This window comes from Miniopterus natalensis, chromosome 18 (genome assembly GCF_054644295.1).
Source record: "Miniopterus natalensis isolate mMinNat1 chromosome 18, mMinNat1.hap1, whole genome shotgun sequence".
In the NCBI taxonomy this organism is placed as follows: domain Eukaryota; kingdom Metazoa; phylum Chordata; class Mammalia; order Chiroptera; family Miniopteridae; genus Miniopterus; species Miniopterus natalensis.
The window spans coordinates 35,232,240-35,246,773 of NC_142098.1; the positions used below are offsets into that span (position 1 = coordinate 35,232,240).

The 14,534-nt window shown below is 50.0% G+C and overlaps 1 protein-coding gene across 1 annotated transcript; it reads left to right on the forward strand.

The window, feature by feature from the left end:
- The first annotated feature begins 1,860 nt into the window (after positions 1 to 1,860).
- On the forward strand, positions 1,861 to 6,010 carry LOC107534225 (cell adhesion molecule CEACAM21-like). Its single transcript, XM_087826713.1, is given in 4 exon segments — positions 1,861 to 1,924; positions 2,832 to 3,191; positions 5,674 to 5,766; positions 5,769 to 6,010. Coding segments are annotated over 4 exon segments (729 nt in total). The 3' UTR covers positions 5,981 to 6,010.
- Positions 6,011 to 14,534: the final 8,524 nt, after the last annotated feature.

Below are 14,534 nucleotides of genomic sequence, written 5' to 3' on the forward strand. Positions count from 1 at the left end.
TGCCCGGTTGTGGCCTCGATCCCCAGTAAGGGGCGTGCAGGAGGCAGCTGACCAATGATTCTCTCATCACTGATGTTTCTCTCTCTCCCTTTCCTTTCCTCTCTCTGAAATCAATAAAGATATATTTTAAATAAATAAATAAGTAAATAAATGAATAAATAAATAAATAATAAAATAAATACTGGTAGGAAAGATGGGAAGCGTGTGTGTGTGTCAGTGATGGGGAAGAAAGCAGCTGAGTCTCATCTTCCAGCAGAGGGACCATCTTAGATAATACCTAATATGAAAAAGAGGAATATCTCACCTGGGAGTAATTGTATGCTGGGAAGCAGGTAACGTCCCTTCAGATCTCACACACTTTTTTGTCAGTAAAACTGAAAAGCTACACCCACTGAAAAACAATGACCCATTTCCTCCTCCCCCAAATACCCCACAATGACCAACCTTCTTTGTTTCTGTACGTTTGAGTGCTTGAGAAACCTCTTAAAAGTGGGACATACCGTCTCTGTCTTCCTGCGACTGGCTTGTTTCACTTAGCACCGTATCCAGAACGACCTTCTGCCTAAGGCAGAGTGACAGTCTGCTGTAGATGTATACACCACATTTGTGGATAATTAGGTTGCTTCTGCCTCTTGGCTTTTGTGAATAATGCTGCAGTGAACATGGGTGTGCTAATATTTCTTCAAAATCCTGCTTTCCTTTTTTTATACAGTGGTACCTTGGTTTTCAAATGTAATCCATTCCAGAAGACCATTTGAGTTCTGAAAAGTTCGAAAACTGAGGCGCTTGTTCCAGGAGTGTTTTTGATGAGGTTAGCATGCAAATGTACAGCTTTTTCACAAATCGTGCTCTCAGAAATGCTGTCACCGGCCAGCTGTTTTTCATGTCTCCATATGAAAAGCAATTTTCCCACTTCTTCGATTGTCTGTGTTCTTTGTCTTCTAAGTGTTTTAAGACCTCTTGCAACATTGGCTCCTTTAGTGGCTTCTTTATTTATTTATTTTATAAATATGTCTTTATTGATTTCAGAGAGAGGAAGGGCAAGGGAGAGAGAGAGAGAAACATCAATGATGAGAGAGTCATTGATCGAGCCCTCAACCCGGGCATGTGCCCTGACCGGGAATCGAACCCCAATCGCCTGGATCCTAGGTCGACGCTCAACCGCTGAGCCCGGCCAGGAGGCTTCTTTATTTTTTAAGATGGTACAAATTGTAGACTTGGCTATACCAAACTGTTGCCAGATCACATACACGGAGAGCGGGAGAGGGGGGAGAGGGGAGGGGCTGCCCCACATCTCGGGGTCTCAGCTGCGCAGCTGCTGAAGCGGCATTTCTGTGGTGTCACCTGGGCATCACAATTTTTACAAATTCCACAGGTGATTCTGATGCACACCGGGATGACGTTGCTGTGACAAGAGTTCCTGATGTGGCCCCGGCTCCTGTTCTGAAGGGAAAAGTCCCACGTGATGAGAGGGGGCTCTGGGGGACACCTGGGACTCTGACACCACAAGCTTGTTCTTGTCCTAACAGGGCGTGTGTGTGTGTGTGTGTGTGTGTGTGGTTGAGAATCGCAGCTGAAGGAGCCAAAGCCCCAGCAGTTCCCAGGAAACAGAAATGTAGACGGAAGAAAAAGTGAAGGAGGGGACAGGGGATTCAAGAATGAGAGGGTAGGGAGAGGAGGGTCCCAGGGGGAGACCCCGCCCTCCCACGTGACCTGGGAAGGGCTCCTGCCCTGGGAGGAGGGTCCACACCCAGGGTGAAAGGACAGCACATCCCATGGGTCGGGACAAAGGTGCCTGTGAGCTTTTCTGCAGCCCAAGCTCTTCTCACAGAGGGAGGGACAGAGCAGGCAGCAGACGCCATGGAGTCCCCCTCAGCCCCTGGGCTCAGAGGGCGTGTCCCCTGGTGGGGGCTCTTGCTGGCCGGTAAGGAGGGGACAATCCCTGGGGGTGAACAGGAGGAGGGGAGACAGAGACTGGCTGGGATCTCCTTGGGAGGACAGGGCTCTGAGAGGGGACAGAGGGCTTCTGTGTGGACCTGAAGGGAGAGGACAGGGGAGCAGAGTAGGACCGCGGAGGGGGCTCAGCAACAGGAAAATCTCGTGATCTGGACGTGGAGAGGGGCAGGAAAACCTTGATTGCTATGTCTTTAAAGTTTATAATTCCTGAACAATAAGTTTTAGAACCTGATGACAATAATCACAATTTATGTCAGGGGTGGGGTACTTAACCAGGGGTGCTAAACATAGTCCTTACCACCAACCTCAGAAATGGGCAAATGTACCCCAGGAGGTGCAGGCCCCTGGGAGCACTCACTCCTTCACCCCCAGGTCTTTGCAGCCTGTTGCAGGCAGTGGGGGTGCAACAAGGTCAGACAAGCCCCGGCCCCAGGGAGCTCACCTTCTATGGGGAGGAGACAGACAAGGCAAGATCTACATGTGATGTCAGGGACCCACAAGTGCCATGAAGGGAACAGAGCAGGGACAGGCCAGGAAGTGGAGAAGGAGGGTCTTTAGAGGAGGTGGTCAGCGAAGGTGTCTCCCAAGGACGCCCCCGAGTGTCAGCAGGGGCCTGAGGGCAGTGAGGGGGTGAGCCAGGCAGACACCTGGAGAGAGTGTTCAGAACAGGCAATTGCAGGTTCAGAGGAGCTGAAGCCATGGTGGCCACGCTGCTGACCTGGACCATGGGAGACACACACACACACACACACACACACACACACACACACACACACACCCAAGGCTGAGAGATGAGACCTGCTCAGGACCCAGGGCCTCATCTCTCCATCCCAACACACAGATCCAAATATTGACCCATTTCTCTTCCCTCCTAGTCTCACTCTTAACCTTCTGGAGCCCGCCCGCCGAGGCCCAACCCAGGGTTGAATCAGTGCCGCCCAATGCTGCCGAAGGGAAGGATGTGCTTCTCCGAGTCCACAGTCTGCCAGGGTTTCTTGCAGGCTACGTCTGGTTCAAAGGGGAAAGTGTGGACAGCAGCCATCAAATTGCATCATATATAATAGACACTCATGAAATACACCCAGGACCTTTATTCAGCGGTCGAGAGACAATATACCCCAATGGATCCCTGCTGTTCCAGAAGGTCACGCTGACGGACACAGGATACTATACTCTACTAGCCATAAAAGGAAACTTTCAAAATGAAAGAGCAACTGGACGGTTCCATGTATACTGTGAGTGACTGCTCTCGGCCTCTGGGTGTCGGGTGGGGTGAATTCTATTTCACACACAGGACTGACTGCCCTGGACTCGCCTCCATCCACCTCTCATCGCGTCCCAGGCTGGGTTTGGGCCTTTAGTGCAAGTCACACACAGTGGACACAAACTTCCTAAGATCAGAGCTCCCTTCCCAGATGCTAGCCCTGCAGACATTCACCACCCCAGACGGAAGGACCAGCCTGATGCGGTGACTCAGCAGAGGGAGACCAGTCTCAGTCCAGCCCCCTGGGCCCCTCTCCAGGACCATGACCCTGAGAACGACCTCTCTGTCAGGGCCTGGCCTGAGGGGACCCTGGGATCCTCACAGAGAAGCTCAGCCCCATCCCAGGGCTCCTGACTCCAGGGACCCTGGGCAGCTTGAGTCAGGTTGGGTTTGGCCTCCTGGGAAAGGCTGGCGGGGAGCTACAATCTCCCAGGTGCCCAAGTCACAGGGCAATGTTCTCTCTGTTATCTGCACAGTGGAGTTACCCCAACCCCACATCACAAGCAACAACTCCAACCCCAAGAGTTCTGATTTGTGTTTTCCTAATGATAGCGATGTTCACTATCACTCTGGAGAAATGTCTGTTCAAGCGTTTTGCCCATTTTCTACCCGGTTATTTGGCTTTGTTGTTGCTGTTGAGTTGTAGGAGTTCTTTCTATATTCTGAACATTAACAGTTCATCCTATATATGATTTTTGAAGTATTTTCTCTCATTCCTTTCACTCTGTTGATTGTGTCCTTTGATGAACCATTTTTCATTTATCATTTTTTTTCTTTTGTTGCCTGTGTTCTTGGTGTCATATTCAAGAAATCATTGCCAAACCCAAAGTCAGTAAGCTTCCCCGTATATTTTCTTCTGAGTTTTAGTTTTAGGTCTTACCTTTAGAATTAAATCCATTTCAAATTAATTTTTGTCCACTGTGTAAGACAGTGGTCCTCTTCATTCCCTTGCATGTGGGTCACGTTGTTTACCACCATGTGTTGAAAAGACTGTCCTTGCTCCATTGAATGGTCTTGGCTCCTTTATTGAAACCATTTGATCATGTAACGGAGGCTTTACTTCTGGGTCTCTGTTGTGTTCCATGGTCTGTGTGTCTGCCTTTATGCCAGTGCCACACTGTTTTGGCTACTTTAGCTCTTCAGTACATTTTGAAATCAGGAGGTGTGAGACCTCCAATTTCGTCCTTTAAAAAAAAAAAGATTGTTGCAACCATTTGGGGTCCCTTGAAATTCCATATGAATTCTAGAATGGATTTTTCTATTTCTGCAAAAAAAGTCATTGGGATTTTGATAGGGATTGTATCGAAGATGTAGATAGTTAGGGGTCTTCCAATCCATGAACATGGATGTCTTTCCATTTGTTTCCTCTTTATTTTCTTTCAAATATGTTTGGTGGTTTTCAGTGTATACATCTCCCACATATGGGTTAAGTTTATTCCTAAGTTATCTATTCTTTCTGATGCTATTGTAAATGGAACTGTTTTCTTAATTCCATTTTAGGATTGTTCAACATTGTTGTAAAGAAAAAGAAATGATGCTGTGTTGATTTTGTCTCCTGCAACATCACTGAAATCATTAGTTCTAACAGTTTTTTTCTGTATGTGGAATATTTAGGATTTTCTATATATAAATTATGTCACCTGTTAAAAGAGAGAATTTTCTTCTTCTTTCCCAACTTGTATGCCTTTTATTTCATCTTCCTGCTTGATTGTTCCAGCCAAACTTCCAGTACTGCGGTGAGTAGAAATGCGGAAAGCAGCGTCCTTGCCTCGCTGAGGATCTTAGCAACGTTTTCCGAGGGTCTCCATGCAGAGCTGTGTTAGCTCTGGGCTTTCATGTGTGGCCTTGACCATATCGAGGAGTTTCCTTCTGTTCCTACAGTCCCTGCCTTTTGTTAAAATCTCTCCTCTCTAGAGATTTCCTTCCTGGAGACAGCTAATCACAGACCAGGATGGAACCTTTCCAGATCCAAGGTCATGAAGACGGGGTTGGGCTGTTTTATTGCCTAATAAATTAGTTAACAAGAGGTGAATGCCCGTCCACTTTCTGTAGAGCTTCCTGGGCCCCAGAGACGGACAGAGGTGCTAAACCCGCCTTCTCCAACATGCATGAAGTTTACATGAGGAGCAGGAGCTGATCTTTTTGAAGTCAAAGAAAGTTCTAGGAAAGGATCAAAAAGTTCATAGAAAAAAATTTTACCTAAGAATGAGGTTGTAGGACACATGGGCTGAAAAGGGGTTCCCAGTGTCCATGGGAACAGGTCAGGGATCATCCTGGGGTGATCTAGGGTGCAGCTTTCTCCTTACAGATTGTCACCTGAACAAAGACACTCATCCTGCAGCGGTCAGGGCCATCCTCTGGTGACCTTCACAGAGCTCACTGTGGACTGTGAGTGGCTGAGATCTCTGAGGAAGGAGCCCACTCTCAGTCAGCCACCTCCTATTTCCCCACAGAGCCCGTGGGAAAGCCCTCCATCCGAGCCAGCAACACCACAGTCACAGCACATAAGGACACTGTAGTCCTGACCTGCCTCACAGATGACACTGGGTCTCCATCAGGTGGTTCTTCAGTAACCAGAGTCTCCTGCTCACAGAGAGGATGAATTTGTCCCGGGACAACAGCATCCTCACCATAGACCCCGTCAGGAGGGAGGACGCTGGGTATTATCAGTGTGAGGTCTTCAACCCCGTCAGTTCCAGGAAAAGTGATCCGCTCAGGCTGGATGTCAGTATCACCCTCTTCCCTCCTCTATGTTATTAAATCCTGAATAAATATTTTCTTACCTGAAAATGATGGCTATGGTGCACTTTCTTTTTCTTTTTTTAAAATATGTCTTTAATGATTTCAGAGAGAGGAAGGGAGAGAGAGAAACATCAATGATGAGAGTCATTGATCAGCCGCCTCCCTCACGCCCCCTGCTGGGGATCGAGCACACAGCCAGGGCATGTACCCTGACTGGGAATCGAACCCCGATCAGGGCTCATGGTATTGTTTTAAATATTTGAAGTAACAATCAATTAAACCCTAGGCAAGAAAGTGTGTTTTGAATGCACATCACCTCTTTCGAATGGAATGAACACTAAGGAAAAGCCCGTTTCAAACGTTACTATGTCTCCGTTTAGATGAGCAAATGTCAGCTCCTGGAAGGGAAGGCGGATGGTAGGGGGGCAACTTTTGTTCTGAGAGGTGAGCCTGGGGGAGAGGAAAGAAGAAAAACGAGAGAAAAGCCAGGAGGAGGAACAGAGGAGGAGGAATGAAAGCAGGGAAAAGAGAGCCGATGAAGACTTGCTCCGCTCTCGCCCCAGGGGCCTTGCCTGGGGACAGGCTGGGGGACCCTGCCTCTGCCACCTCCCGGCCCACCGGGCCTCTCAAACCTCGGGGCCTCAGGATGCTTTATACTGTTAAAAATTATTAAGGACCCCAAACTCTTAGTTATGTAGATAATATCTATCGGCATTCACTGCATTAGAAATGAAAACAAAATCTGAAAATATTTACATAAATACCATTTTAATGAAAAGTATATTTAATGCCACTTATTCATTATAAAATTTATGAAAAGGACAATCGGGTTGTCTTTCTGTAACCAGATGGCCCACGACTGGTTGAGCCAGCCCCGCCTGCCCTGGTCTTTTGGCCTGTGCTTCTGTGAGATGGATTAACAGATAGTTTCTATCGCTGTGGGAAATATCTGCTGCCTCCTGATGGCGTCTCAGTTGAAGGAAAGACGAGGGGAGGTTGACTGGTGCTGGGACACTGGGGGGGGGAGGAGAGTCAGGGGAGGTTGACTGGTGCTGGGACACTGAGGGGAGGAGGAGAGTCAGGGGAGGTTGACTGGTGCTGGGACACTGGGGGGAGGAGGAGAGTCAGTGGAGATGCCTGGAGTCTTTCGGCTTAATTCTCCCAGCTCTGGAAAATAGGAAACTCTCCGGACTCCAAGCAGCAGGCTGAGGGCAAGGTTCGGAGGAGGCTCTGGGTCCTCCTACCAGCTGCCCTCCCTTGGGCCCTGGGGCAGCCAGAAGCTCTCCATGAAGTCCCATGACCTTGCCTCTGTTCACCTCCCTCGGGAAACTGAGGGACGTCATTCTGGGTGGGAGGAAATAAAGCCTCCAAGTCCGACCTGTGTTTATGGGAACCTGACTCCAGCTGCATCTCCTCCAGGCTTCGGTCAGCAACGTCCAGGGTCAGTAGGAGACCCTGAGCTGCTTAAATGCTGCCCCAAGTAGCACTTGGGAAGGAACGTTGGCTACGACATGGCTCCCACCTCCCCTCCTGGGGGTCAGATGCATCTCCTAAGAGGACAAGTTGGCAAGATGGAGAGGTGAGCGATTGAACCAGCCACCCACGAACCCTCCCACCAGCTTCCTCCCAGGTCTCCCCATTGCCCTGCAGCTCTGGGCCCTGGGCTGAGCCTCTGAGAACCCAGCCTTACCACTGCCCTGGGCAGGGGGCTGGAGAGCTCTAGGGGACAGGACCGCTGTCCCTGGCCCCAAGGAGCTGGGTCCTTGGTTTCCTTCCTTGGGTGGACACTAAACAGCTCTGTCCTTGGTCAGTCCTGTCTGAGATGCTGGTGCCTGGGGGACCACAGGCCATGGAGAGCAGAGAGGGGCTCAGAACCGGGGCTAGTTGGGGCCCCAGATGTTTCCCAGAGAAGTTTCCGAACCAAAACGGGTGCGTGTGGCCCAGGGTGGTGTTCACAGGGGCAGGCCGCTTCTGTGGCCCTGAAGACTTTAGGGTGTGCTCCAGGCGGCCCTGCTCCCCGAGCCGCAGAGGTCTGGCATCATGCCAGCGGCCCCACAGTCATTCTTAGCAGAATCTTCTAGGCCACTGAGCAGGAGACCAAGGGCTTCTCATCCCCAAAATACAAGAGTCTGCGAGTCTCTGGCAGGAACACCGGCCCAGAGTGTCCCTTTATCCCGTCAAGAGGAGGGAGGGACAGGAGAAGGGGCGCCAGTCACAGGTGTGTCTTCAGAGCACGGCTTCCCCGGGCAGGAAGGCGGTTATCAAGACTGAGACCCCTGCAGGGGCCAAAAGAAAGTACAAGCCTGGGTCCCGAGCACCCCAGGCTGTGGCCAGGAAGGCCAGCCCAGGATGTCCCCTAGGAAGGCAGGCAGCTGTGTGATTTGTGAGTTTTCAGGGGTCCCCCTCCCCACACTCAGTCAGTACTCCTAAGACTCACCTTTCGAAGGGGAAGAAGGGAACGAGCTGCTGATTTTCGGGGGTCCAATCTCGAGCTGTCTGGCCCAGCTGGGCAGACAGAAGAGTTTAAATGTAGGTTCCCCCATTTCTGGCCAGTCTGGCCTTTTCTTGCTTCTGTCACGATTGGGAAGCGGGAGTAGCCCTGGCTGCCCCGGGGCCTGCAGGGAGGGGAGGAAGGAGGGTGTGGAGGTCCTGAGGCCTCAGAGAGGCCCCTCCGACAGCTCTCACCCCCAGCTGCAGCTTTCTCCCACCCCCCCCAGAAGCCTACAGCTGTCCCGCGGAGGCTGTGGAAACACAGTCCTGACCCAGCTACACTGTTGCTCAGCCAACTGCAGAGCTCAGCAACTGCCCTCTGAGTGCCCAGGACCACAGCGAACAGGGCACTTTCCCCCAGAGGGGTCCCAGGCCTCCCCAGTCTCCAGGCCCCAGTACCACAGCAGGGCTCCACCTCCTCCCACTGCCACTGTCCCCCACACCCAGGCAGTCTTTGCTTTGCCAGAGGGCCCCTAGTCACTGTCTCCTGGGGAGGCTGGTTTGGGAGTGGGGTTTGTACCAGGCACAGGGCACAGTCCCTCTTTCTGAATGAGGGGACTGTGCCTGGCCACGTGGAGGGAAAGCGGCCTGCAGGGAAAGATGCCCTGAGTCCAGGTCCAGCCACCCCTTTCTAATGGCAGCTCAGAGAGCCTGGAGGGGCCCACGTGTGGATGCACAGGAACTTGTTACATTTCCTTTGGCCTGTGGATCAATCCCCAGGAGGGACATCCACCGAGTGACTCAGGCGAGATGCCCAGATGGCAGAGAACTCACTGTGGAGATGGGGCTTCCTGGAGCGCTGGAGGGCCCACCAGGATTACCTGTAGCTGCTGCCCACCATGTTCTGTTCCCTGTGCCCAGCAGGTGCCCGACTCATGAAGCATCGAGAGGTCCAGGTTCCCACTGACAGGGACTCCAGGTCCCGGGGACAGTTTGCAGGATGGTCCAAGAGAGGGGAGACGGTGGGAGGAGGTGACTGGGAAGGGGGAGAGGATGGGCAGGTGAACCGGCTGCCCAGGCATCTGGAGGCCAGAGAAGGTCCAGGAGGGGGGTGCGGGGCAAAGGAAGAGTGAAGGGCAGAGAGGGAGGCCAGGTGGACAGGGCGGAGGGAAGGAGGGGAAGGGGGACTGGCAGGGCAGGGGACCCCAGGGGGCCTGTGGAGGCTGTAGGCCTTTCGGGCTCCCAAGTGAGGAGGGTGCCCGCTGGGGAGAGGTGGGAACTTGGTTTGGCAAGGTGGGGGGGCAGGGGCAGGGCCAGGCCGAGGGCCCAGAGTGGGGGCCTCCCAAAGGCAGTGGGGGAAACCCAGTGAGGAGGGAGAGGCAGGGGAAGCGGGAGGGGGTGAGGGTGGGCTGGGGACAGTAGGAAAACAGAAGGGCTTTTTAGTCATTGCTGCCAATGTGCAGAGTGAGAACCGGCCCAACCGTGGGTTCTGGAATCTGCCTCTGTCCTTGTGACCTCAGAGCAGAGAGTTCTAGAGAGGCCTGGGAGCCCTGCCTGAAGCACAGCTGTGTGCTCTGTAGAGATGAGCAAACCAAGGTCTTTCTTTCTCGATGCAGTTTATTTTCAACACTATTGTGTGTTAGTTTCAGGTGTACGGCATAGTGGTGAGACAGTTGTGTTCTTTACAAAGTGTCCCCTTGGATATTTCCAGCACCCACCTGGCATCATGCATAGTTCTTACAATATTACTGACTCTCTTTCCTACGCTTACTTGGCATCCCCATGACGATTTTGTAACTGCCAATGTGAATGCCTTCGCCTTTTCCACCCAGCCCCCAGCCCCGCGCCTCTGGCAGCCATCAGTCTGTTCTCTGTGTCTGTGAGTCTCATTCTGTTTTGTTTGTTTATATTGTTCTTTAGATTCCACATACAAGTGAAATCACACGGTATTTGTCTTTCTCTAACTGACTTGTTTCACTTAGCGTAATACTGTTTATGTCCATCCAATCTGTTGTAAAAGGTAAGATTTCATTCATTCTTTTTTATGGCCGAGCAATATTCCACTGTATATAGGTAGAACATCTTTATCCACTCTTCTATTGAGGGCACTTGGGTTGTTTCCATAGCCCGGCTATTGTAAATAATGCTGCGATTAGCACAGGGGAGCATATATTCTTTCAAATTAGTGTTTTGGGTTTCTTTGGATATATACTCACAGCTGGAATCCTGGGTCATAAGGCAATTGCATTTTTAATTTTTTGAGAAACTTTCATACTGTTTTCCATAGTGGCTGTACCAATCTGCATCCCCACCAACAGTGAGAGAGGGTTCCCTTTCTCCACATTCTTATCAACACTTGTTTGTTGATTTATTTTTTTAAAGTTTTTTTTTTTTTGTCCTCACAAAGAAATCAGCACATCGTCATGGGCAAGGCAAGTAAGGACTCCATGGAACAGGTGTCTAGAATATTTCACCTGTCTAATAGGCATCTCAATGTTTTATGTCCATAATTAAGTTCTTGGGTTATTTTTGTTCTCCTAACTTTTTTTTAGTGTTTCCCATATCATAAATCGGTACCACTAACTCCACACGCTCCCATGGATCATACCAAAAGCTCAGGAGTAACCTATGATTTCTTTTTTTACCCTCAACTCCTCAAACATCAAATCCATGCACAAGTCCCGTCAGTTCTACCTGACAGTAGAGCTGTCAATCTTTGGTCCACTCTTCCTTTCCACCTCTGTTGCCAACAGCCTAGTCTGAGCGACCATCATTTCTCATCTGTATTCTGGGCTCCCCAAACCCAGTCTCCACAAAGTGGTGAGAGTCACCTTTAAACCTTCAGGTAATCACAAAATGCCAAAGACTAGGTGGCTTAGACAAAATAAAATTATTTTCTCACAATTCTGGGGGCTAGAAGTCTGGGATCAAGTTGTCAACAGGTTTGGTTTCTTCTGAGGCCCTTCCCCGTGACCTCCAGGTGAGCACCTTGTCACTGCCTTCATTTGATTGTCCCGTGTGCTATCTCTGAGTTCTCATCTCCTCTACTTCAAGGACACCAGTCAGATTGGATTAGGGCCCATCCTTAAATACCCCCTTAAAAGACCTTATCTCCAATACAGTCACATTCTGAGATACTTGGGGTCAGGGCTTCAACAGGAGTTTGGGAGACACGACTTAGTCCATAATGGTGAATCTTACAGGGAATGGTTTCAGTAATTTAGAAAGCCCAAAATTTTCAACTTACAAAGCTGAATTGCAGAAAAGAAAAGTTTTGGAAAAACAATTTCCAAAGCAAAAGCTAAAGAGCACACTTAGGGACCAGGAAAAAAGTGACCTTACCTGAAAGTGGTCATGTTTTTGAAAGAGATTTTCTAATATAAAGTTGGGAACATTTTAGCAGACTGTAAAAGTTCTCATACAACCACTCATTTCATGGGATAAAAATGAAATTTTTTAAAAAAGGTAAAGCTACAGAGCAGGTATGATCACTACCACTGGTCCCTTAACCACTGATTACCAAGGTCCTCTTGGTTAATAACGCCCAATCGGCACAGCTCCTAAGGTAGAAGGCATGTTTCCTTAGCGATTCACTCATCAGACATGCAACATATCCGAAGTAGCCCTCGCGTCATTAAGACCGTAGAATATTCTGATCTTTCTCAACAGCAAGGTGTAATCTAACACAGCTGGACTGAGTAGGAAGCTATAGTTTGTAACAACCAGATGGTCTTTGTGGCCTCTGTTGGGTCTGGGGCTTGATTTTTTTAATAAGCTAATGAGTTAGCCTGTTACTGTTCCATGGGTGCTAGCAGAAGACACAAGACTCCTGGGTCAGGGACAAAGGACTTTATCCCTCTTGGCTCTACAGGAATTATGAGCATCTTATTTGTATTTAATCCCCCAGCTTCCTAAGTTCCACAAAAAGCAGAGGGGCCCCCGTAGATGCTGCCCATGCAGTGTGTCTACACCGCAGCTGAGGAACCTGGAGCGTGGGGAACCTGCTGTTGGGGAGAAAGCAGTAACATACCTGCTCTTTGTAGCAGAGGAAGCCACCACCGGATTGCTCAAGATTGCTTCCTGCAAACACAACCCTGAGGAATGCCAGGGAAAGACAGGGCCTTGGATTCTTCTTCTTCTTCTTTTTTTTAATGTCTTTATTGATTTCAGAGAGAGGAAGGGGGAGAGAGAGATAGAAACATCAATGATGAGAGAGCCATTGATCGGGTGCCTCCCGCAGGCCCCCTGCTGGGGATCGAGCCAGCAAATTAGGCCTGTGCCCTCACCGGGAATCAAATCTCGGAATCTCCTGGATCCTAGGTTGATGCTCAACCGCTGAACCACACCGGCCTGCGGTGATGCTAGATTTTTTTTATAAATATATTTAAGTCACATGAGAAAAAACAAAACAAAAGGTACTCAGGACAAAATGCAGTCTGAATTATTTTCATTCTACTTGGGCCAGTAAAGTACAGACATGCAATTCCTCACAATATAACCGAAAACACGAAAGCTGGGGGGATGCCAATGGTTAATGCCGACATGACCGGGTCTCTGGGACGCCTTAGCTGTGACAGATGGGACAGTGCTGCCACCAGCAGGGCATACAGGAAGCAGCACTACGGGCTGCAGCCCTGGAAGGCGCTGGTTGAGGCCTGTGAGCTTCCCACTGCCCATCAAACTCACCCACATCTTGTATGTCTAAGGGCCTCAAGGCTCGGGTCAATACGCATGAATCATGTCACGCTGGGCAGACTGCACCCACTTCCCTCTGGCCTCTCCTCTAAGCTAGGACCATGCTCAACCAGTCAAACTATTCAGCCCCCACCACCTTAACTGCGCACACAATTGAGAAGTTTAACTCCGGCCTCCACACAGGCGCACTCTGCATACGTCTCACTCCAGTAAAGGCCTTTCCATCCACCTGGTGGTTCAAGCGAGAGTCATGGGAGTCACAACTGATGCTCTTCTCGCGCTCCGGCCCCAAATATGGAAACATCTGTTTACTGGAGGAACCTGTAATTTATACTATTTTTTTCTTAATTGAATTTATTGGGGTGACATTAATAAAATTATACAGGTTTCAGGCATTCAATTCTACACTACGTTATGTGTATACTGTATCGTGTGGTTACCACTCCGACCAGTCTCCTTCCGTCACCATTTATCCCCCTTTCCCTTTATCTGCCTTCCCCGCCCCCTTCCCTCTGGCACTCAAAACACTGTTGTCTGTGTCCCTGAGGTTTTCTTTTCCTTTCTTTGCTTAGCCCCTTCCCCCCTCGCCCAGCTCCCACCCTGCCCTCTGACAGCTACCGGTCTGCTTTCTGTACCCATGAGTCTGTTTCCACTTTGTTAGTTTATTTTGCTCCTTAGATTCCACATATGGTGAAATCATACGGTCCTTGTCTTTCTCTGTATTTCACTTAGCATAATGCTCTCCAGGTCCATCCACGCTGTTGCAAAAGGTAAGATTCCCTTCTTTTTTACAGCCGAGTAGCATTCCATTGTGTTGAAGGGAAATCCTCTCAAGGGGCAGAGCTTGAGGCAGTGAAACCAACTGTTCCCTTTGCTTGGGAAGAGAAAAGGCCAGATGTGGGATTTGACCAATTCATGGGCTGTGACCGATGATTTGTCCAAAGGGTCAGGGATGTGAACTTGATTGGAAAACTGGTGATAAGGAGGTCTGGGGGAGAAGTATGTGGATAGACGTCTCTGAATGCCCACCGTGTGCCTCAGGAGAGGAGGATTTTAATAATCAAGTGGATAGGATGACCTGTTCTGTAGATGCCGGTCAGACCCTTTCCCAGCCATCCCTGTCATCACTTGGTGGGATCATGAGCAAAGTGGCCATGGAGCAGGGATGGAGCTTATGCGTGGGCTCAGCACCATGGACTCCCACCCAGCAAGGCCAACGTGGCTATGGCCACCACTAAGTGCCCAACCTGTCAGCTCAGACACCAACCCTGGGCCCCTGACATGGCACCACTCCCCAGGGGGACCAGCAGCTCCCTGGGGGCAGGCTGACGACACTGGGCTGCTTCCATCATGGAAAGGGAGCGTTTTGTTTCATTGGAGCAGACACGTACTCTGGATAAGGATTTCCCTTCCCTGCACACGTGCTTCTGCGACAGCCGCCACCCGC